The sequence below is a fragment of the Oreochromis aureus genome, linkage group 6 (genome assembly GCF_013358895.1).
Source record: "Oreochromis aureus strain Israel breed Guangdong linkage group 6, ZZ_aureus, whole genome shotgun sequence".
Classification (NCBI taxonomy): domain Eukaryota; kingdom Metazoa; phylum Chordata; class Actinopteri; order Cichliformes; family Cichlidae; genus Oreochromis; species Oreochromis aureus.
This window is the reverse complement of record NC_052947.1, coordinates 16,349,186-16,368,086: the sequence shown is the minus strand read 5'-3', so window position 1 is coordinate 16,368,086 and position 18,901 is coordinate 16,349,186. Positions and strand designations below refer to the sequence as shown.

Sequence of the window (18,901 nt, the reverse complement as noted above, 5' to 3'; positions counted from 1 at the left end):
AGCAAGCACAGACACGTAATAGCAGCATTTAGGTGAAAAAGAAAAAAATGAAACCACAGCTCACAAGGCAGCGTGCTGCATCTGTACATGTGTCATCATCTCAGCAGAGGGTTACACACACAAGCAGGAAACCACACACAAACATGCAGTATGTTAAAGGTGTGAGTAGACTAATGAAGTACCGACGAACAGATTTAAACACGTCTATGTGCATTAGACGTAATGAAAGGTTCATTCAGCTTCATGTTTTAATGCTCCATTTGCCCTTTAGCCTGCGTCCATGTATTTAAAAACACTGATTATAAGGCATTTAGCTCCAAAGTTTAGTAGCGATTATCAATCGAAGAACAACTGTGACGTATTCAAATATGAGAGAAAAAAAACTCCCAAGGTGATCGCATTGACGCACCACAAAATATCTTGTGGCAGGAAGAGGGGGAAAAAAACAGCAATGCAATTTTTCATGTATGTGGTAAGGATGCAAAAAGCAATGCTTTTTAGAAACAATGCTTTTGTAAAGTTTCAGTGCAATGGAAACTAAAGCTGGAGAGTGCCACTCACAGCCAAAGTAGATTATAATAATTAGGCAGATAACTGACTGTAGATTCAGTTCATGATTTCGTTTTTCTTTTTTCAAGTCTGTTAATTTTTCTGTTGCTGTCACAATCGATAATCCTGTAATATGCACCAAGGGTGTGTTATGATGTGTCATTTTTGAACTCAAAACCTACTAAAAGATGTTAAGCAGAGACAAATAAGGCACTGTGCAGCCTGCCTTTCCATGATACGAACAGCCAAACGAGGAGGGGGAGACTTCCACTAAACTAATGTGCAGCCAAGTTACAAACCATATTTGAATATTTCAAAGCTCACTATGCATGACCTTTGCTTCATTAATGTGTTTCATGCAAACATCAGAAAGCATGGTACAAGCATCAAACTGCATGAGATTATACTCCAACATTACTACACACTTCACAACATTCAGCAGGAATGAGCTAGCTTTGGAGCCCTGGGAGGGCCCTGACGCTTAATAGCAGATCAGAAAATATATAATATAAAAAAATATAAGTAGTATGAAAAATAAAAAGCATGTGTAATGCAGTCAATAAGAGAAAAATTACACACAAGACTGAACAGTTGGCTTAATGGAAAACAGGTGAAAAAGCAAAGATCAGACGTCCTTGATTTCATCCCGACACTGGTGTAAAATATTTCTCAATGGTGGTGGGAAAAAAAGATTTTTCACAAATTTTAGAGTGAAGTCATTGTTCCTAAATTCCACTTGAACACTTCTCATGCATTATATTCCTCCTTGGAGGCTTTTCTTGTTTTTTTTCTCTTGTTTCTGTGGTTACCACTAAACTCAGTTAGGTCCATGATTTCACATCTTTAATCATTAATTTAGTGTTTCATATAGAAGCCACTGATAGTGCACACGGGCAAAACTACAAACATTACATCTTTGTCCCAAAAAAACAATTATGGTCCTAACTGTATTGTGTTTACAGTTGTGGCATTATATACTCACAGCTGCATTTTTTCCTGGGAAGCTGAAGAAGGAGTCGGGGCCGCTCCTGTGAGCCATGTACTTTAGCACTGACAAAAGCTTCACTGCGTGACGAGGCTGAGGAGAAAACACAGACACATGGGTGTTACTTAAGGCAGCTGATATAGTATCAAAGTTCAAACAAGCATACACACACAAATATGCACACCCTGGTTTTAAACCTGCTCTTCACACATGCAGGCTCATTCTGCTTGTTCTAAATCTAACTCAAAGACTGACATCCTGAGAGATTTCCTCACATTTCCTAAACCCTGTGCACGGCAAAGTACGCCTATTTAAAATACACTATATCACTAAGAGCATTCACTCACCCATCCAAATCATTGAATTCAGGTGTTACAATCCCAGGAACCCAGCCACAAAGTGGCAGGCCACATAAAATCACTGAGTGGGGTCAGCAGATGCTGAGGTGCAGATGTTGACAACTTTTTGCAGAGTCAATCACTACTGACCTCCAAATTTCATGTGGCCTTCAGATGAGCTCAAGAACAGCCTGCAGAGAACTTCATGGAATGGGTTTCCATGGGCGAGCAGCTGAATCCAAACCTTACATCATCAAGAGCAATGCAAAGTGTCATGTGTCGGATGCAGCAGTGTAAAGTAGGCTGCCGCTGGACTCTAGAGGAGTGACAAATCACCCTTCTCTGTCTGGCAATCCAATGGACGAATCTGGGTTTGGTGGTTGAAAGGAGAACGGTACTTGTCTGATTATATTGTGCAACGTGTAAAGTTTGGTGGAAGGGATTATTTTGTGAGGGTGTTCTTCAGGAGTTAGGCTTGGCCCCTTAGTTCCAGTGAAAGGAACTCTTAATGCTTCAGGATACCAAGATATTTCGGACAATTTCATACTCCCAGTTTGGGGATGACCCCTTCTGTACCAAGATGACTACGCACCAGTGCACAAAGCAAGGCCCATAAAGACATGGATGAGCGAGTTTGGTGTGGAAGAACTTGCACAGAGTCCTGACTTCAACCTGATAGAACACCTTTGGGACAAAAAAAAGAGCTGGGACTGCAAGGCTGGTGTTCTTGTCCAAAATAAGTGTCTGACATCACAAATGCACTTCTAAAAGAACAGTCAGAATTTCCCATAAACCCTCTTAAACCTCGTGGAAAACCCTCGGAGAAGAGTTGAAGCGGTTATAGCTGCAAAGGGTGGACCGACATCATATTAAATCCTATGGATTAAGAATGTTACCTCACTCAAGTTCATGTGTGCATGAGACGAGTGAATACTTTTGGCAATATAGTCTGTGTTGTATAAATACAAATATGACTGAGTGTTTTTATAAAAGGAAAAGAAAAAAGAAAGTCATGTTTTACTAGCACAACACAAGCTCCCATGGTCTATCCGGCTCCAGATATTCATAAGGGGAAAAAATGGAGCAGTAGCAAAAGCTGCTTGACAGGGGAAAGTGTGAGGTGAAATTTACAGGCATAAAATCAACTTGGCCCATTTCCTTCACTTGATTAGTGTCAGTGATCAATGGGTTACTCTTCTTCTCTTCCTCGCTTCATCTGTCATCCCTTCTGTGCTACTGATTCTCCCTGGATGAAGCAACTTATCTTCTGTACATGCATCATAAATCTTAATTTCATTGTGGGTATACCTGTGTGCAGCTGCTCAGACAGGATTTACTGTAGAAAATCTTCTCCAACTGTGTAAATACTAAATAATAAGTGTGTTGGCTCGCACGGTCGTGATGTGAAAAAAAGCAACCTAAATTTAGACTGTGTGTGTACTCTCAAGAAGCAGCTAATATCAATAATCTAGAGGTGCAAAGACCAGTGAACAGGAGTCATCTGGTTTCACGTGATCTATATTTTCTGTGTGATGAGGGCATTGCCTGTGGGATGGCAGCAGTTTAGGTGTTGCTAGAACATTGCTCATGCGGGGCTCTGACAACCAAGACAGATCACCGTGGCGAGCCTCTGACTCACCCACTGCCCTTGCTCCCCTTGCAGCTTGCTGAAGAAAAGCTTCAGCTCTTTGACTGTGATGCTGTAGCTGGCAAGTACACCCAGCATGTCCACCAGCAGGTCTGCAAGGACACACGTACACAAAGAGGACAGAAAACAGAGGCGTTAAACATGGCAGGTTAAAAACAGGCTGACAAGATATAATACAACCTTATTTCCAAAACAGTTCAGCAAATGTGTAAAATGTAATAAATAAATAAATGCAGTGATTTGCAAGTCTCAAACTCACATGTTATTCAAAATAGGACATAAGCTTATCAAGTGTTTGAACTGAGATGTTGAACTAAATCCTATATCAGACAAGAATAAGGCATTCCTCTTCCAAACGTCCTGCAGCTAGAGTCCTCAGTTCCCACACGTTTACAAACTACTGTTAAAAGAAAAGGGGATGCTACACAGTGGTAAACATGACCTTGTTCCAACTTTTTTGAGACATGTTGCTGCCATCAAATCCAAAATTACCTCATTTTTGTCTTAACATGATACATTTTCTGAGTTTAAACAATCCATGTTCTGTTCTAAATAAAATATGGTTTTATTAGATTTGCAGTTCATTGCATTCCGTTTTATTGTACATTTTACACAGCATCCTAGCTTTTTTGGAAGTATTACATTAATACTACCAAATTATTACTGTATTATTACCATTACAGTAAGAATTCCAGTGCAGCGAAAGTTTCGAGCAGCTAAGTAACTAAAAATGGGGACCTAAAATAGACAGGATGCTCCGGGAGAGTCCCAGCTTCTGTGCAGTCTCTTATTAGTCATTATTGATAATGAGCCTAGTGACAGATAAGACTAGTGCATTTTACGGAAGTTAACCGTTTAATATGATTCACTTCTTCCAGCATAAAGATGAATAACATCTGGGAGGACTTTTTCTACATAATATTAAAGTCTTGCTGTTGAATTCTGTACTACATGGTTTCATTTTGGTTTTTAGTAAAGGGTATAGCAGATCTCTTTAACTTAACTAATACTGCATTCACACTAAAGTGAATGTTATTCTAATCATTACTTTTAGCTGCCTAGTTACTACTGGGCTATATCACCCTTGCTTGACTGCATACATGCTCCAGGCCAGAGCTGTTCTAGCTGGCAAAAGTTCACTGAACCATACACTGCAGGACTAATTCGTACTAATTTCCAGATGGGCATCAGACAAATTAGACTTTGACTTAAGGAGGCTGCACAGGACAACTGAATTCTCACTCAGCATAATATGCCAGTGTATGAAACACTGGAGGATGAAATTATGATATTTTGGACAAAAAACTGTAATGGTCCATTCACATGTGGAGTTGGAATTTATCACTTAGCCAGCTCTCCTTCCTTACAGAGGTCAAAGTAAAGGCTTAGCAACAAAACAGCTCTTCTCCAGATGGGGAAGATTCATTGTTTTGTTAAGCAAACATCTGCAGCCTTTGCAGCTGGATAGCATGCTGCAACTGCTACACAAGCCAATTGCCTTTAACCTTTAAAAACTCATGGAAAAACAAAGACTTGTTTCAATGAAGGACTGTTTTCAGTACCTGCGATCATGCTGTCAATGGTGGATATACGCTGGAGCACAAGCTGAATGAGCCCCACTTCAGTGCACGCCTGCAGGTTGCGGACACTCTTCTTGAGGATGGCGGTGAAGATGCTCCAGATCTCAGCCTGACAGTTGGGCTCACACTTGTCCAACAGCTCGACCATGCACACAATGCTCTCCGGTTCCTGGATGATGAAGTTCATCTCCAGGTCAAACTGGCCGCCAACCAGCTGGAAGAGAGAGAGAAAAACAAGTGAGGGTGGATGAGGAGGAGAGAGTTCATTCCTTTTCTTTCATAAACAGACAACAGAAAAATTCCTAAGTGTGGGTCCTAAACAGATCATTAGTCAGGCATAAGAGATGACGCCAGAGGATTAAATGTCAACAGAGAAACTATGTAAGTCTGTAGTGTCTACAGCTAACCTTCTGACTCTGCAATAATTCAAGAGCAAAAACTATTGACCTAGAAATAGTTTGTTAATGAATTTCGGTTCTGTAAATGCCAAAATGCTAAGAGCATTGTGGTGTGTGTCTGTGCATCATAGTGATACTGTATCAACACACACACACACACACACACACACACACACACACACGACATTTTATGAAATAAATTCAAATAATCTGGGAATACTACGAACAGGAGGCTCACCTCATGCACCACCATCCTGAGCTAATGTTAGCTGGGCTAACTTACTTCAACCCAACTCAACCCAAGAACTATCCAACACTGCACACAGTTGGCTTGATAACACTACCTACTAATTCAGAGGAAGCTAAAGGCTCAGTCACATGAGTAAAAATAGGATTTATGTATGCAGACAGCAACAGATGTGATTTTTGATGATTCATCAGAAACAGATTGCATAGGATTGCCAACTTGACCCCATTCAAACACAGACTAATAACAGAGTACTCTGTATTACAGCAACATTTATGGCAGGTTTTAGTCTCAGTTTTGGCATCACTGATCATCTCATTCTGCAGCACAAAAAAACCCCAAAACAAAAAACCTAAAAACTAACTTGGACAAAAGCTCATTTTAAAGGGTTTTAAAATGTCAGAAATAGCTGCGTTTAACTTTGCAAACTGCAAATTATGTCCTCAGAGTGAAAAGCATGTTTAGAGGTCTTCTGTTCTTGTAGGTCGTCCTGAAATACTAACAGCATCCGACAAAGCCTGGCAGACACAAACTTGGGCTGAGATTAATTTCCCGTTCTGATCAAGTTCAAGAGAAACAATAGCATTCGTATGAACCACATCCTGCCATCTATGCACAGTGTTCCACACAACATAACACATAACCCCAAGCTCTATTCCTTTCTCCATGAAAGAAACTAATTACAGTATTAGTCAGCCTCAGCAGCGATATCCAGCTAACGCTTATTCAGGCGGTGGTGAGGTAGATTGCTTGTCTTATTGCAAAGAAATAATGTTCTTTGTGTCCAGGGAAAAAAATGTACGAGCCATAAATGTCATGATTTGTCACGTCTTAATAGTTGTGATGACATTTTTATTATTGAACCCTGCCTAATAGAAAAAGATAAAGAAAATAACAACACGGATGTCAAATTAATAATGCGAGGAAGGCTGTCGTGTTTAGAATCAAGGAGGCGTGACTAGACAAAAACAAAAAGATTGTCGTACGGCCATTAGACTGGCTCAGTGTGAAAACAGTGTGATTTGGTGCAGGGATCAGAAACTGGCCCATTAAAATGAGAGAGGGGAGATTTACTCTGCAAATGTGTATCTGAGCAGAAGATAGAGGAGGAGGGGTAACACAGCTGCCCCTGCTGCTGCTGCAATATCTTTAAAGATGTGGAATAAATAATAGCGCTGAGACGCAGCTCTCCCATCGTCCTTTTGCCCTCCCCTCACATATAATCCATTTATTCTTTATGTCACCATTAAGCTTGGGATGATATCCTTTACCTTTTGACAGAATCAGATACACGATGCATTTTTCCTATCATCCCTTTGCACACAGCCTCAGATGAAACATAATGTAAAAAATATTTTGTGCCAAAACTCCCAACTATTGCAAATACAAACATATTTGTATCTAAACATATGAAATGCCCACATTTAGCTTTTGTCAAAAACACTTCTAACTTTTAACACATAAATAAACTGTAGAAAATAGTTATTTTATCACTATATATCATATTTATATGAATATTATTTTACAAAGAAAACATAAACCAGAACATCAGTGATGGAGTAGCTCATCTGACTCACAATTCATCATCATTTACTGGTTACTGCATGAAAAAAATAACAACCATGGCCTTAAACTTAAGCTCGCTTTGGCTGAACCTCATTACGTGATCACACATTTATCCTTTTTTATAAATCAACACCACAAACCAAATTTTATTATTTAGTTTTAATTAGTTACACACAAATGTCTCAAAGCGTCAAAATAGTTTTAGCTCACTATGTCCATGGACAGACATAAAATAAAGGTAACAACATATTTTTACCACATATGGATTATTCACATCTTTCATCGGGCAAACAGCTAAAATATCATAAATAATCAGAGTTCAGTCTACAAGTATGAATGCAGTACAACTAAACCTTCTATGCATCTGTTCAAATGAATACCAAGCCTCCTCTTATTGAAACAAATGGAAGAAAGTGTAGACAAAATGACCAGCATCTCTTCTGTTTCCTTTTTAAAAATCATAAATCATGCACACCTCTTCTAACTTGGTGGATGCCCATATGTACCATCTTGTCATAGTAACGACTGATTTATCCAGCAGAGTCAACTGACCAACAGATGACAACAGTGGAAGCACAAGGATGGAGACCACACTGCAGTTGCACACTCTTGAAGCTAAGAGGGCTGCTTTTAAATCTGATTTTCCACTTCCTATAATCAGAAAGGTGTCCAAGTCCAAGAAGACTTAAGCAATTACCATAAGTGGTTGTGTGGAAGTGCCCCCATCTCCTCGACAAAGAGGAATCCCCTTGTGGTCCTAATACTAAAATTAAAGTGAAACGATTCTGTAGACAGATAAAATTACTGAGTTGATGTTGACTACAAAAGTGCATTTTTCCACCTTTGTTGTGTGATAACACACATCTTGTTTGTCTACCAGGAAATGTTTATGATGTTTACAATATTTAAACTCCGTAAAACATTCAAACCAATGATTTACATTGTTCTTTTTCAGGAACAGGTAAAAAGTTGGCATCTCTAGCCTGAACTTCCTTTTTAGCCAAAAGCTACCATAATCGCCAGTGTCTTTTGGAAGCTAGACACCAGATCCCTGGCTGGGTAACCTAGCCTGGCTGTACTCCCCTGAGGCCTGCCTGAATTAATCATGGCTGAGCAGCCAAGCAGCCACTGGGCTGTAACACAAAGCACAAACAGGCTGTTCTGGTCTCCATGGAGAACAACACCGGAGGAAAGCTGTTCTAAATGTTACACAGAACCAGTGTTCGTATGTCAGATCCAAGATGATTATGAATTTCAATGAAACTGAAGGCTGACAACCAAAAAAAAAAAAAAAAAGGAGACAGGGATTAGCAGAAATCAGAATTGTAAAAGTCACAAAGTTTTAAAATTAATAGTTTTATAAATGTTTCCTTTATGGATATTTTTTTCCTATTGTAGAAAAATCATTTTCAATCATGAATGCCACTTTTCTAAATGCAGAATATCACCTTAAACAAATACAAAACATTTTTTTTTTAAAAAAATCACCAAAACATTGAGATGAAAAAGGAAGAAGAGTCAGCATATAAAAATCTTCCAAAGGGGAGACCCATCACAACCTCCTACTGACCCTTACTGCAAATAAAGACGATTATATGGGTCAGAAAATGCATTACATTTACTGGTTCTTGATTTCGCAATCTTTTCACAATCACTTTAAATTCAGTTAGCAAGAAATTGAGACTGAGACTGAAGGCTGAAGCTTCACTGAGCCTGAGGTCTGAGCTAAACAAAACGAATTTGTGAATCATTACAGGCAGCCATGTGATGCTGACGATGAGAAAAAGCAACAAATGATGACCATTTTGTACCACAGGGGAGGAAATTACCCGGCTAAAAGTAATAGGCAGAAACAGTGATGTTGCCAAGTCATAGCTGCAGGGTGACGAGCCCCTCCATTGTGTCTGTGCAGGAGTATATCCATGCTCATGTTAATCCTTTATTTCGCTCCCTTGTGAAAGTGCAATTAAATTCTATGACTAAAAACGTTTGAATATAAAAAGAGTTGCATGGCTAAGATCAGAGAAAACAGAAAAGAAAAAGTCCCAGACATTTATATGCTCATATCTAGCATCTCTGTAGTTTGTCAGAGGGCTTGAATCCAGCTTTGAACTGTCAGAACACGCACGCCCCATCTATCACTTGTTATTATCTGCCAGTTTTGATGCATAAGCTCTTAAGGACAAGCCTAGAGAGAGAGACCTGATCAGTATGACATTTGATTGATTCCACTGTGCAGCTAGCAGTCCAAGTACGTCCCTAAATCTCATGTGTTGCAATACCTCACTACCGAGAAAAACAAAAAACATGTAAATGACTCAAGGCCAAGTTCAATTCGTCCTCTACAAGAACACTAAATGCCAGATTGTTTTCAATCCATTTTAATGTAAATCAAATCCAAATAAATAAATAAATAAAATACTCAAATGGGCTGTCAAGAGTGACCACACACACACACACACACACACACACACACACACACACACACACACACACACACACGGCCTACTTTTTCAACAGCTCTCTTAAGTGGATCTATTTTAACAAGCTATCTTGTCAAACCAAATGTAGTTTAGCTTATTCTTCCATGAGAGCCCCCCTCTGCATGACCCAAAACAAAGCATCTATCAAAGTGACCCGAAACATGATTCGTGATATGACAACATCTTATAATCCGGCGCTCTTCACTGCTGATAAACACTCACATTTCAAACATATTGATGTGAGATGTTGAAATAGCTCCAGCAGATAAGGAGGTCAACCAAATAATCTGTCCCACTCAAATCCCTCTAGTGCTAGCAGTGATATGGCAGAATGGGCTTCTGATGGAGGAGATGAGGGGAAATAGTGAGCCGAGGTCTTTGAAGGGGCTTGTGATACAAATTTTGGTCACAGCAAATTTTAATTAATGTTAACAAGCCCTGTGACCTATAACTCTTCCAGCTTGCTTAAAAAAAAACAAAAACAAACGTGCATTGATGTGTCCCTAAAATAAGACACATCAAGTGCAAATGAATCAATAATTATGCAAGGTAATACAGATGCTGGTTAATTTTTTCTTTAATGTAATGGCATGCACCATCACTTTAGATATGAATAAAATCTGTTGAGTGATGATCTCTTCTCTCAATAAAAAGTGAAAGCAGCCAACCGTCTGAACATTTGTGTGCAACCAAGTCAAAACCAACTGCTGGTAACCACTTCATCACACAAATTTTGGTCATATTAATTCACCAGCTGGTTGTCAGCTAGAAATAGAAACTGAAGGAATACACTACCCAGCCACTTTATTAGGTACGACATGCAAGTACTGGATTGGACGCACTTTTAGCTTCATGACAGATTCAACAAGGTGCTTTTGCTCCATAGCGATATGATACTATCACACAACTGCTGTAGATTTGTCGGTTGGACATCCGTGGTGTCAATCTCTTGTTCCACCATATGCCAAAGGTGCTCTATTGAAAACAGATCTGCAGACTGTGGAATATAGTGAACTTGCTTTCATGTTCAATTAAGCAGTTTAAGATTAGTTGAGCTTTGTGACATGGTGTATTATCCTGGCGGAAGCAGCCATCAGAAGATGGGTACCCTGGGGATGAATAGATGAACAGCAACAATACTCAAGCTGTGGTGTTTAAACGATGCTCAGTTAGTAATAGGGGCCCAAAGTTGCCAAGAAAATATCCCCCACACCATTACACCACCACCAGCAGCCTGAACTAGTGACACAAGGCAGGATGATCTAGTTATTGATGTCATTTATGCAAAATTCTGAGCCTACAATTTGAAATCAAGACTCATCACACCAGGCAATGCTTTTCCCCCAAATCTTCTATTATCCAGTTATGGTGAGACCATGCAAACCGTAGCCTCAGTTATTAGCTGACAGAAGTGAAACCTGGTTTGACCGTTCTCCTCTGACACAACATGGCCAACAACTTTAATCCAGAGAACTGCTGTCACTGAATATTTTCTCTAGACAACCTCTTGTCTGACAACTTAAAGGCTGTCTGAGTAAATCCCACCAGTACCACCGGCACAAACAACCATGCCCTATTCAATGTCACTCTGATGCTTGCTTTAAACTTCAGCAGCTCATCTTGACCGTGTCTACATGGCTAAATCAAACTAATAAAGTGGCCTGTGAGTGTATCTTGAAAGCAAAACCAGAATTTGATGACAGCTGACAAAGTCACTGAATGTTATCATGTGGCATTTCAGATTATTGATAAGACCCAGCAAAAATCAGTTTTCTATAAAATCTAATTTTTCTGCTCAACATTCATGATCCAGGTGTCAGACATCAGACCCTCCACACCCACAATCCTGAATTGGATAAATGGTTAAGAAAATTGGATGGATGGATGGATGTTTACATTTATTTCCACTCATAATTATACTACAACACATCCAAATAAAAAAGCACTGAATTTTACTAGTTTCACCATGCTGTAATAAGGGTTGTTATTACAGCTTCAGTATTGGAAAAACTATTCACATACCAGCCAATCAATATTCTGCCTTGTGCATGAGCCTGCCACTTTGCATTTTCTAAAACAGAAGTGGAGAGCAAAGTGGTGAAAATTATGCATGCAATGACCATGAAAACGGCGGTCCAATGATCACAGTGCAACATAACCTTTTAAAGTGGCTCACTCCATTCATCTTGTATGACAATTTGTTGTTCAAAATGTAATACTGTTGAGTGCATCGTTTTCCCGAGCCACAATGCTACCTTCCTTACCATATGAGACGAACATGATGAGAGGCAGAGTGGAGAGGGAGGAGGGAGATATTTTAATAGCAGGATTTCTAAGAATATCTTCAGAAGTGCAGTCTGCCAAGCTTTTGTTTTTAACAACGGCTGGCGTTCATTTTTACACTACAATAGGCGTAATGATGTCTTGGCTGTAGTTTGATTAACACATGATTTCTTTTGTTGCATCATTTATTTATCTAAGAACACATTGACACAACATGCAGATGGATAATGCACATGAACCTACAGAGTTTTGGGATTATTTCATGCAATCACTCATCATTTATTTTGTACTAAAACTATGTGCACACTGTGAAGGAATAAATGAAGCAGAAACCAAGACAAGAAAAGGAAACCCAAGCCTTATTAGGACCTATACATCTCATTTATTAGATTGCAGATGAAATGTTGCTTTTACATATTTTACCTGCCGAGATTGTAAGGAAATGTAAGGTGTGTGAAAGGTGGGTCCACAAAAAGCACATCAACACTCATGTATGAAACACTTTTTGTGCCATCGTCCTTTAAAAGATGCCACAAAAGGTCTGATAAACTGCCCTGAATTCTCATCAAAATATACTACCTGCCTCGAAATAGCCTACATGGAGGGGCGTGACTATGATCTGTGGCAGCTCCTTTCCACATGTGCACAGAAAGATAAATATAAGCACTTCAGTGATACTGTGAAAAGCTGGATTTTGACCTTTTCTCCTATTAAGCAAATACTCATACACATCACATGAGCTGGTGAGCTATTCAAGTCCCCTGTTTAAAGCTTGCACTATCTGGCAATCGAGTTCAAGTTGCAGGGTGGCTGCTATTGTCAACAAAAGGAAAAGGCTTGTCAGGAAATAGTCCTCATTAGTAATCAGACTTCTTGGTTTGGATCTCTCAGTTCTCATGGACAACTCTGACCAACTAAACTCCTTTTGCCTCAGAAATACATGTTCAACATCACAACAATAAAATCCTGGCTTGTACATCACATGACTTTTGGGGGGGAAAATCCTTACATGGCTTCTGTTTGAAATGGGTTATTGAGCTTCATAAAACTAATTCTGGGGGATAGGTGTTCTCCGTTACTGTGATGTGACTTCCATAAAAGCAGACATGGAAAGAATGATTTGATCAAACAAAGAAAGTCAAAGTGTAGCAGCTTCGCCTGAGGTTTTAGTTTGAATAGTAGCCGTGCAATAAGTTAAAAATAGCAGCTACAGGGGTGAAGAAGGAAAGAGGTAAACATTAGTCATTACTGAGGAATTCCAGTCCATTTTGATACATGGCGTGAAATCAGAATTTAAACACAAAGAAGCCTCCATTAATAAATCTCTTTAACGGAAAAGGTGGGCTGTAAAGGTTTCCTTATAAACAAAATACAGATTTTTTCCACATTCATTGAGGTACCAAAATGTACCACACTTCATAGTCTGCATTTCTGGTATTGAATTTGCAATTCGTCATTGAAGTTATACATTGATCAGACTAAAAACATAAGTGTCATAGAGTGAATAAAAAAAAAAAAAAAAAAAAATCACTTTTCCAATCACAGTTGTTTTTGGGGTTTTTTTTAAAAACCCTGTTCAAACCTCTGTTTTTTATGACTGTGCCATCAAAAGGAAGTTAAATCAAAATTTCCAGCACTTTTCTACGCAGATTGAGGAACTTTGGAAACTTTAGATTTTTCAGTACCTTTGTAAGTGGCAAAATGAAGGTTAACATAACATGTCACTTTAAGCCTACCAGCTTAAAGTCAAAGTACTACTGTTACTGTATTGCAGCCATGGGCATGCACCACTGTAGCAGCTGACAAAAAAAAAAAACAATGCATCGCTTCCTCATGTGCATGTGTATCATTGTACATGAAAAATTCTCTGCAGAGACTTTCTGATCCATGAACAGCACTAATACCAAACAAGTGTTTGATTTATGTTTTTATTGATTTTTTTAATCAAAAGGTATTTGTTCTTTTTATTGATTTTTTATTTATTGCAAGCTCCTAAATGTGACACCAACCTGCTAACCTAACAAATTTGTACTCTGGTACAAAGTCAAAATGACAGCAACTCTAGTATTGTGCATTTTGCTTTGTTATATCAAAGAATATGTATGCAGCTTGATCCCAAATGCAAAGAATGGCCTATATGATCCATATCATTCCTGTTTGACCTTTTTTTTTTTAACAAAACTTTTTGAACAGAATTCAAATTCTGTTACTGTTACTGGAAGGTTTTATCGCCATTTGAAATCTGGGAAATCCCAAATGGGGAGGCAGGAAACTGTCTGCACCCTCCAGCATATCCCAACAAAGTTGCTCTACTCTAACCGGCTTCCTGTAGTTTCCTCTGCATATCATAAAATTCTAGTCAACAAAGACCCATGCATGAAGGCCACAGAAAATGGCACGATGTACATTTACCTGCAAGTAAATCATTACCCAAGTGTGATTTAGTATTTCCATCCCAATGTAGAAGCACTCTTTTAGTATAGGAACTCAACAATTATTTTGAAAGGCGAACTGTTTTTCAAACCTTAGCATGAAAAACAGTACTTTTTTGGAGTACTTTGTATTTGTATATGGTATTACGATTGAGAAGTAGTAAAGTAAATGTGAATTGTGGGGATAAACATTAAAAATCTTAAGTGGCAGCCTGGCCTTTAAAAGCAAGAGAGCTACATTTGTATCAAGTCAACTCAAATTTATTTATTTTGAAGCACATTTAAAAAACAAAAACAAAAGAAAAGAAAAAAAAAAACATCTGCTGACTAAAGTGTTGTACAAATAAAAGATTAAAATTACACTAAAAAAGCAGAACAAAAGCAGATGAAAAAAAATGTCTATGCATGTTGAATGTATAGACATTTGCCTCTGGGACTCCAAAGCTAACTGCTGAACCTTGATGACTTGAGTGCAGCTCAATAAAACAAAGTGATGTAAGATGTCAAACTGATAACCCCAGTGCGGTACCAGCATGAATACGCTCGACCTTTTAACATTTATTTCAGTGGTTTGAGAGCAGGTGCTGCCTTTCTGATCGTCCTATAGACGTTTGATGGCATCGCTCGATGTCTCAACATTCACCGTTTATGGGTTACTGCATCATTCTTCTGACATCTCAGAGGAAACTCTGTTTGATTTGGATTAAAGGCAGGGTGACTAACTTCATATTCATTGCTGCCCTCTTCCTTTTCCAGCAATAAAATGAGAAAAAAAAAAAATCAAAATTATTTGCTCTTTAATTCTTGCAGAAGTTCTGGGAGTGAACTGCATGGTCCTCCCTCAGCCTTTCACCTAAATAAGTCATTCAATAGAAGCTATGTGCACTCCACCTTTTCTAATAGTTTATAATCCTACTCCCTGCTACAGGGCCTGGAAGATAAAGAAAACTAATCAAAAACTTAGACTTTATTTTCCAACATAGAACATGCAGTGATCATAGCTTCTTAAAGGTTTTATATCTGCCGGCTGTATCAAAGAGAAAAAGAGAAACAAAATGCTGCAATGCCCAAAATCAAGATCTCAACCACCCTAAAATGCTGTGGCTGAACTTTAAGAGAGCTGTGCATCAACAAATGCCCACAAACTTCAATGAACCAAAGCAACGCTGTAAGGAAGAGTGGGCGAAAATTCCTCCACATAGAAGGTCACAGGAAATCATTAATCAGATGCTAATAAATGTGCTTCTACAGGCTGTTGAATCATGGAGTGTACTTAGTTTTTGCCCCCCCATACGCTGCATCTGCATTTTGGTTTAGTTTGTTTTAACTAAATTATGACATGGCGTAATATGTCATGTGTTGTTCTTCATCAAAGGTTGTATTAAGAAAACCTAGAACTGAAAGGGGATATACTTTCCCTTTCACTGTAGAGCTGTTGTGAACTTGACCTTTTGCTTTTTGGGTATAATTGAATTCCTTCTGCTTTTGAATGGCCAAAATGTGTTTTGTTAGGTCACAGAGAACTTATCTTTTCCTCCAAAATCAAATCATTTCATCATGATGGTAAAGTAAACATTTGTGGAACAAAGTTTGAGGAGCGTCCTCCAGATCAGACTTATCACCCTGTGAAAATATTTGATGAATTGTGAAATGAAAATTATGACCAAGTTGACCCAGATCTATTTAGCAGCTTGTGATGTGTCTAATAAGAGTCCAAAACCTTTTCAAAACTAGAGTGTTTTCAAAGAGTTGATTGACCTGGCAAATAAGACCCTGTTGAATCTTTCTGAAACATGCTGCTGGCCTCACATTTAAGATGGACAAAATGTATACCATTTTAATATTTTTTATTTTGAATTCTACCTTTATTCGCATTTCACTCATTGTTCAAACCTTTTTGAAAGTGGGGTTGTACAATAACCAGATTCATACAAGTTTCAATGTAACGCCTCCAAATTTTCAGTTAGTGCAGCCGCTTTGACTCCAGCAACCTACGCATGTGGGTTAGCATGTATGTATGCAATCACAAGGGTGCAATTTCGTTGGTAAAGTAAGCTTTAACTCAACAAAACTCAATTTCAACACGCTAGTTTGTTTACACAAGCTTTAGCTGGGTATTCTACACGTTAATACTATGATCAGTAAAATAACTGGATAAGTAAAGTCTGAGGGAAAGCAGATGATCCCTTATGAAGGGTAGAATCATTCAATCATGCCCTTTAGAGGAACACGCCTCTAGTTACAGAGCAGCTTCAACTAGAGGAAGTGAATATATCACCAATGTGTCTGTCTGAAGTGAAACTGAATATCATTAATTATATTAGCACTTTACCATAAACCTATGAACACTGTAAAGTGTCAAGAGTGTCAAGAGCACAGTGGGTCAAGAAACCATCTGTTCTGTGCTTCTAAAAACTACTGCACATAACAGACTTCAGGTGCCAATTTGGAAAAACAACCTTTCTGAATCAGAATGACAGCTCACTTGGTCTGAATACAACATTCAAGCAGCTGACACTGGGACACTTCTCTCCCCTTTCTTAGTTTTCAGCCTAGTTTGTGGCATTTACTCATGTAAAATATTAAGACATGCATTTTATCAACTTAATCTCAGATAGCTTCTGATAAATGTCTCTAAATACTAGCGTGCAGTAAAACTAAATTAATTTGAGCAATTTGTACAGCAGTTTACAAAAGGTCAGGGGAAAAAAGTTTAGTATTAATCTCTTATAACACCTTTACTGAAAAACCGTTATTGCTGTACGATGCAATTTCAATAGAAATAAAAAGTATAACTTCTCATGCAATGCTGTGTCATACAAAACAGTCTGCCACATTTTCCACATTGTTAAGTCTATCACAGACACCCAAGGGCAGTTCATTTTCACATTATCTAAGGTTTACCTAAAATGCTAATCAACCTGCCTAAAAACAAAGAAAAAGGCAGACAGCAATGCTATGAAACACTGGAAAGAGAAAAAGCAAGAAAGAACATTTACACATTAACATTTAAATTACTTTCCCTTTAAATCTTTGCTCACACTATATTATGTTGCATCCAGCACATATTATGTTTTAACATTCCCCCATCTAAGCATCTAGCACTGAAACTTGACTATCCACCAAATAGTACTGCAATATCATTACTGTGAAAAGAACACTGGTTCATGCTTGGCCAGAAGCTATAGCGTTCAAACATGTCATTTTAACTAGAACTTCAAGGTGCCAGCATTCAAAAAAGCACATGCTTTCACATAACAATGCCTAATATAATAGTTAATTATCTCAGGTAGGTGCAATTCCTAGCTGGTCAATGTACAACTTCTTTATTTTAACAACAGCTGACCTGAGCTGGAGAAATTACACAAACCAGCTTCATACCATTGGCAAAAGTATCTAAAAGAAAGCAGAAGTCCACTATCATAATTGTCCTTCAAGTGATTCCACTATTGTTACCTTAAATGCTGGGCACCAATAAAAATGATGAGTAGCCATTTTATCTTTATATCTCCTGAAGTCAATTGTTGATAGTCCTGCAGTCTCAATGCATAAAACACTCAATACTGTTACCTCTCTGTAAAAGAAAGCTATGACTCAGGAGGCCAGTCCCATGGTTCAATTCACACTTTAAAGCATCAAAGCATTTATAAAGAATTTCAGCCAGTCTGCAAAGATAAGCTAGAAGTGCACATTGCTCACCGTTATTGGAAGGAAACAAAAAACAACAACATTTTTTAACAGGCTGAGACAGTCATAGTAACTCAGTTCAGCCTTTCATTTCATTTTTAGCTGTCAGGACAGTCTTTCCAAACTGTCACAGATGCATCATCAAATGGAGCCGCTTCAGAATAAGACCAGGTTTAGACTGTTTCTCTGTGAGCTAGCAACAACAACCATAAACAGGTCCCAAATAAATTTGACAAATCTTGAAGAAGTCCATCTCTCCATTTCTCTAACACATGACATACCTTGCAGACAATACTTGATTGGAACTGAGATTACTCCAGCAGGACAATGACCCAAAGCATAGCTTCAAACTATGCAAGAAATATTCAGAGAAATGCAATAAAATGGTATTCTGTCTGTCCATGTATCATAATGTATCATACCTCAAAGCTACTGAGATGTTTGTTACATAAGCAGTACCCGTCAAACTGAGTGAAAGGCCTTAGGAAGCATGTGGGGTAAAGTCTCCGAATAACCTCCGCAAGTTACCAGCTAGAATGTCAAAACAATCTGTGTTCACTCTGCATCTCTGATCACCAGCATTTCTACACTGGCTCTCCGCTAAAAAATAAATAAATAAATAAATAAAAATCACAAATAGCATTTAAAATCCTTTTCATCGTGTACAAAGACTTTAATGAACAAGCTTGATAATATCTTAAGCTG

The 18,901-nt window shown here is 38.4% G+C and overlaps 1 protein-coding gene across 7 annotated transcripts in view; it reads right to left on the bottom strand.

Annotated features, from left to right (window-relative positions):
• The window catches only part of lrba (LPS responsive beige-like anchor protein), a 173,125-nt gene that overhangs the window by 143,498 nt on the left and 10,726 nt on the right, over window positions 1-18,901 (bottom strand). For all 7 annotated transcript variants that reach the window (XM_039612938.1, XM_039612940.1, XM_039612941.1 and 4 more), the window contains exons 2-4: window positions 5,083-5,314; window positions 3,512-3,612; window positions 1,532-1,627 (exon numbers count right to left, since the gene is read on the bottom strand). In XM_039612938.1, the coding sequence (XP_039468872.1) occupies window positions 1,532-1,627; window positions 3,512-3,612; window positions 5,083-5,314 (429 nt within the window). The remainder of the gene's footprint in view (window positions 1-1,531; window positions 1,628-3,511; window positions 3,613-5,082; window positions 5,315-18,901) is intronic.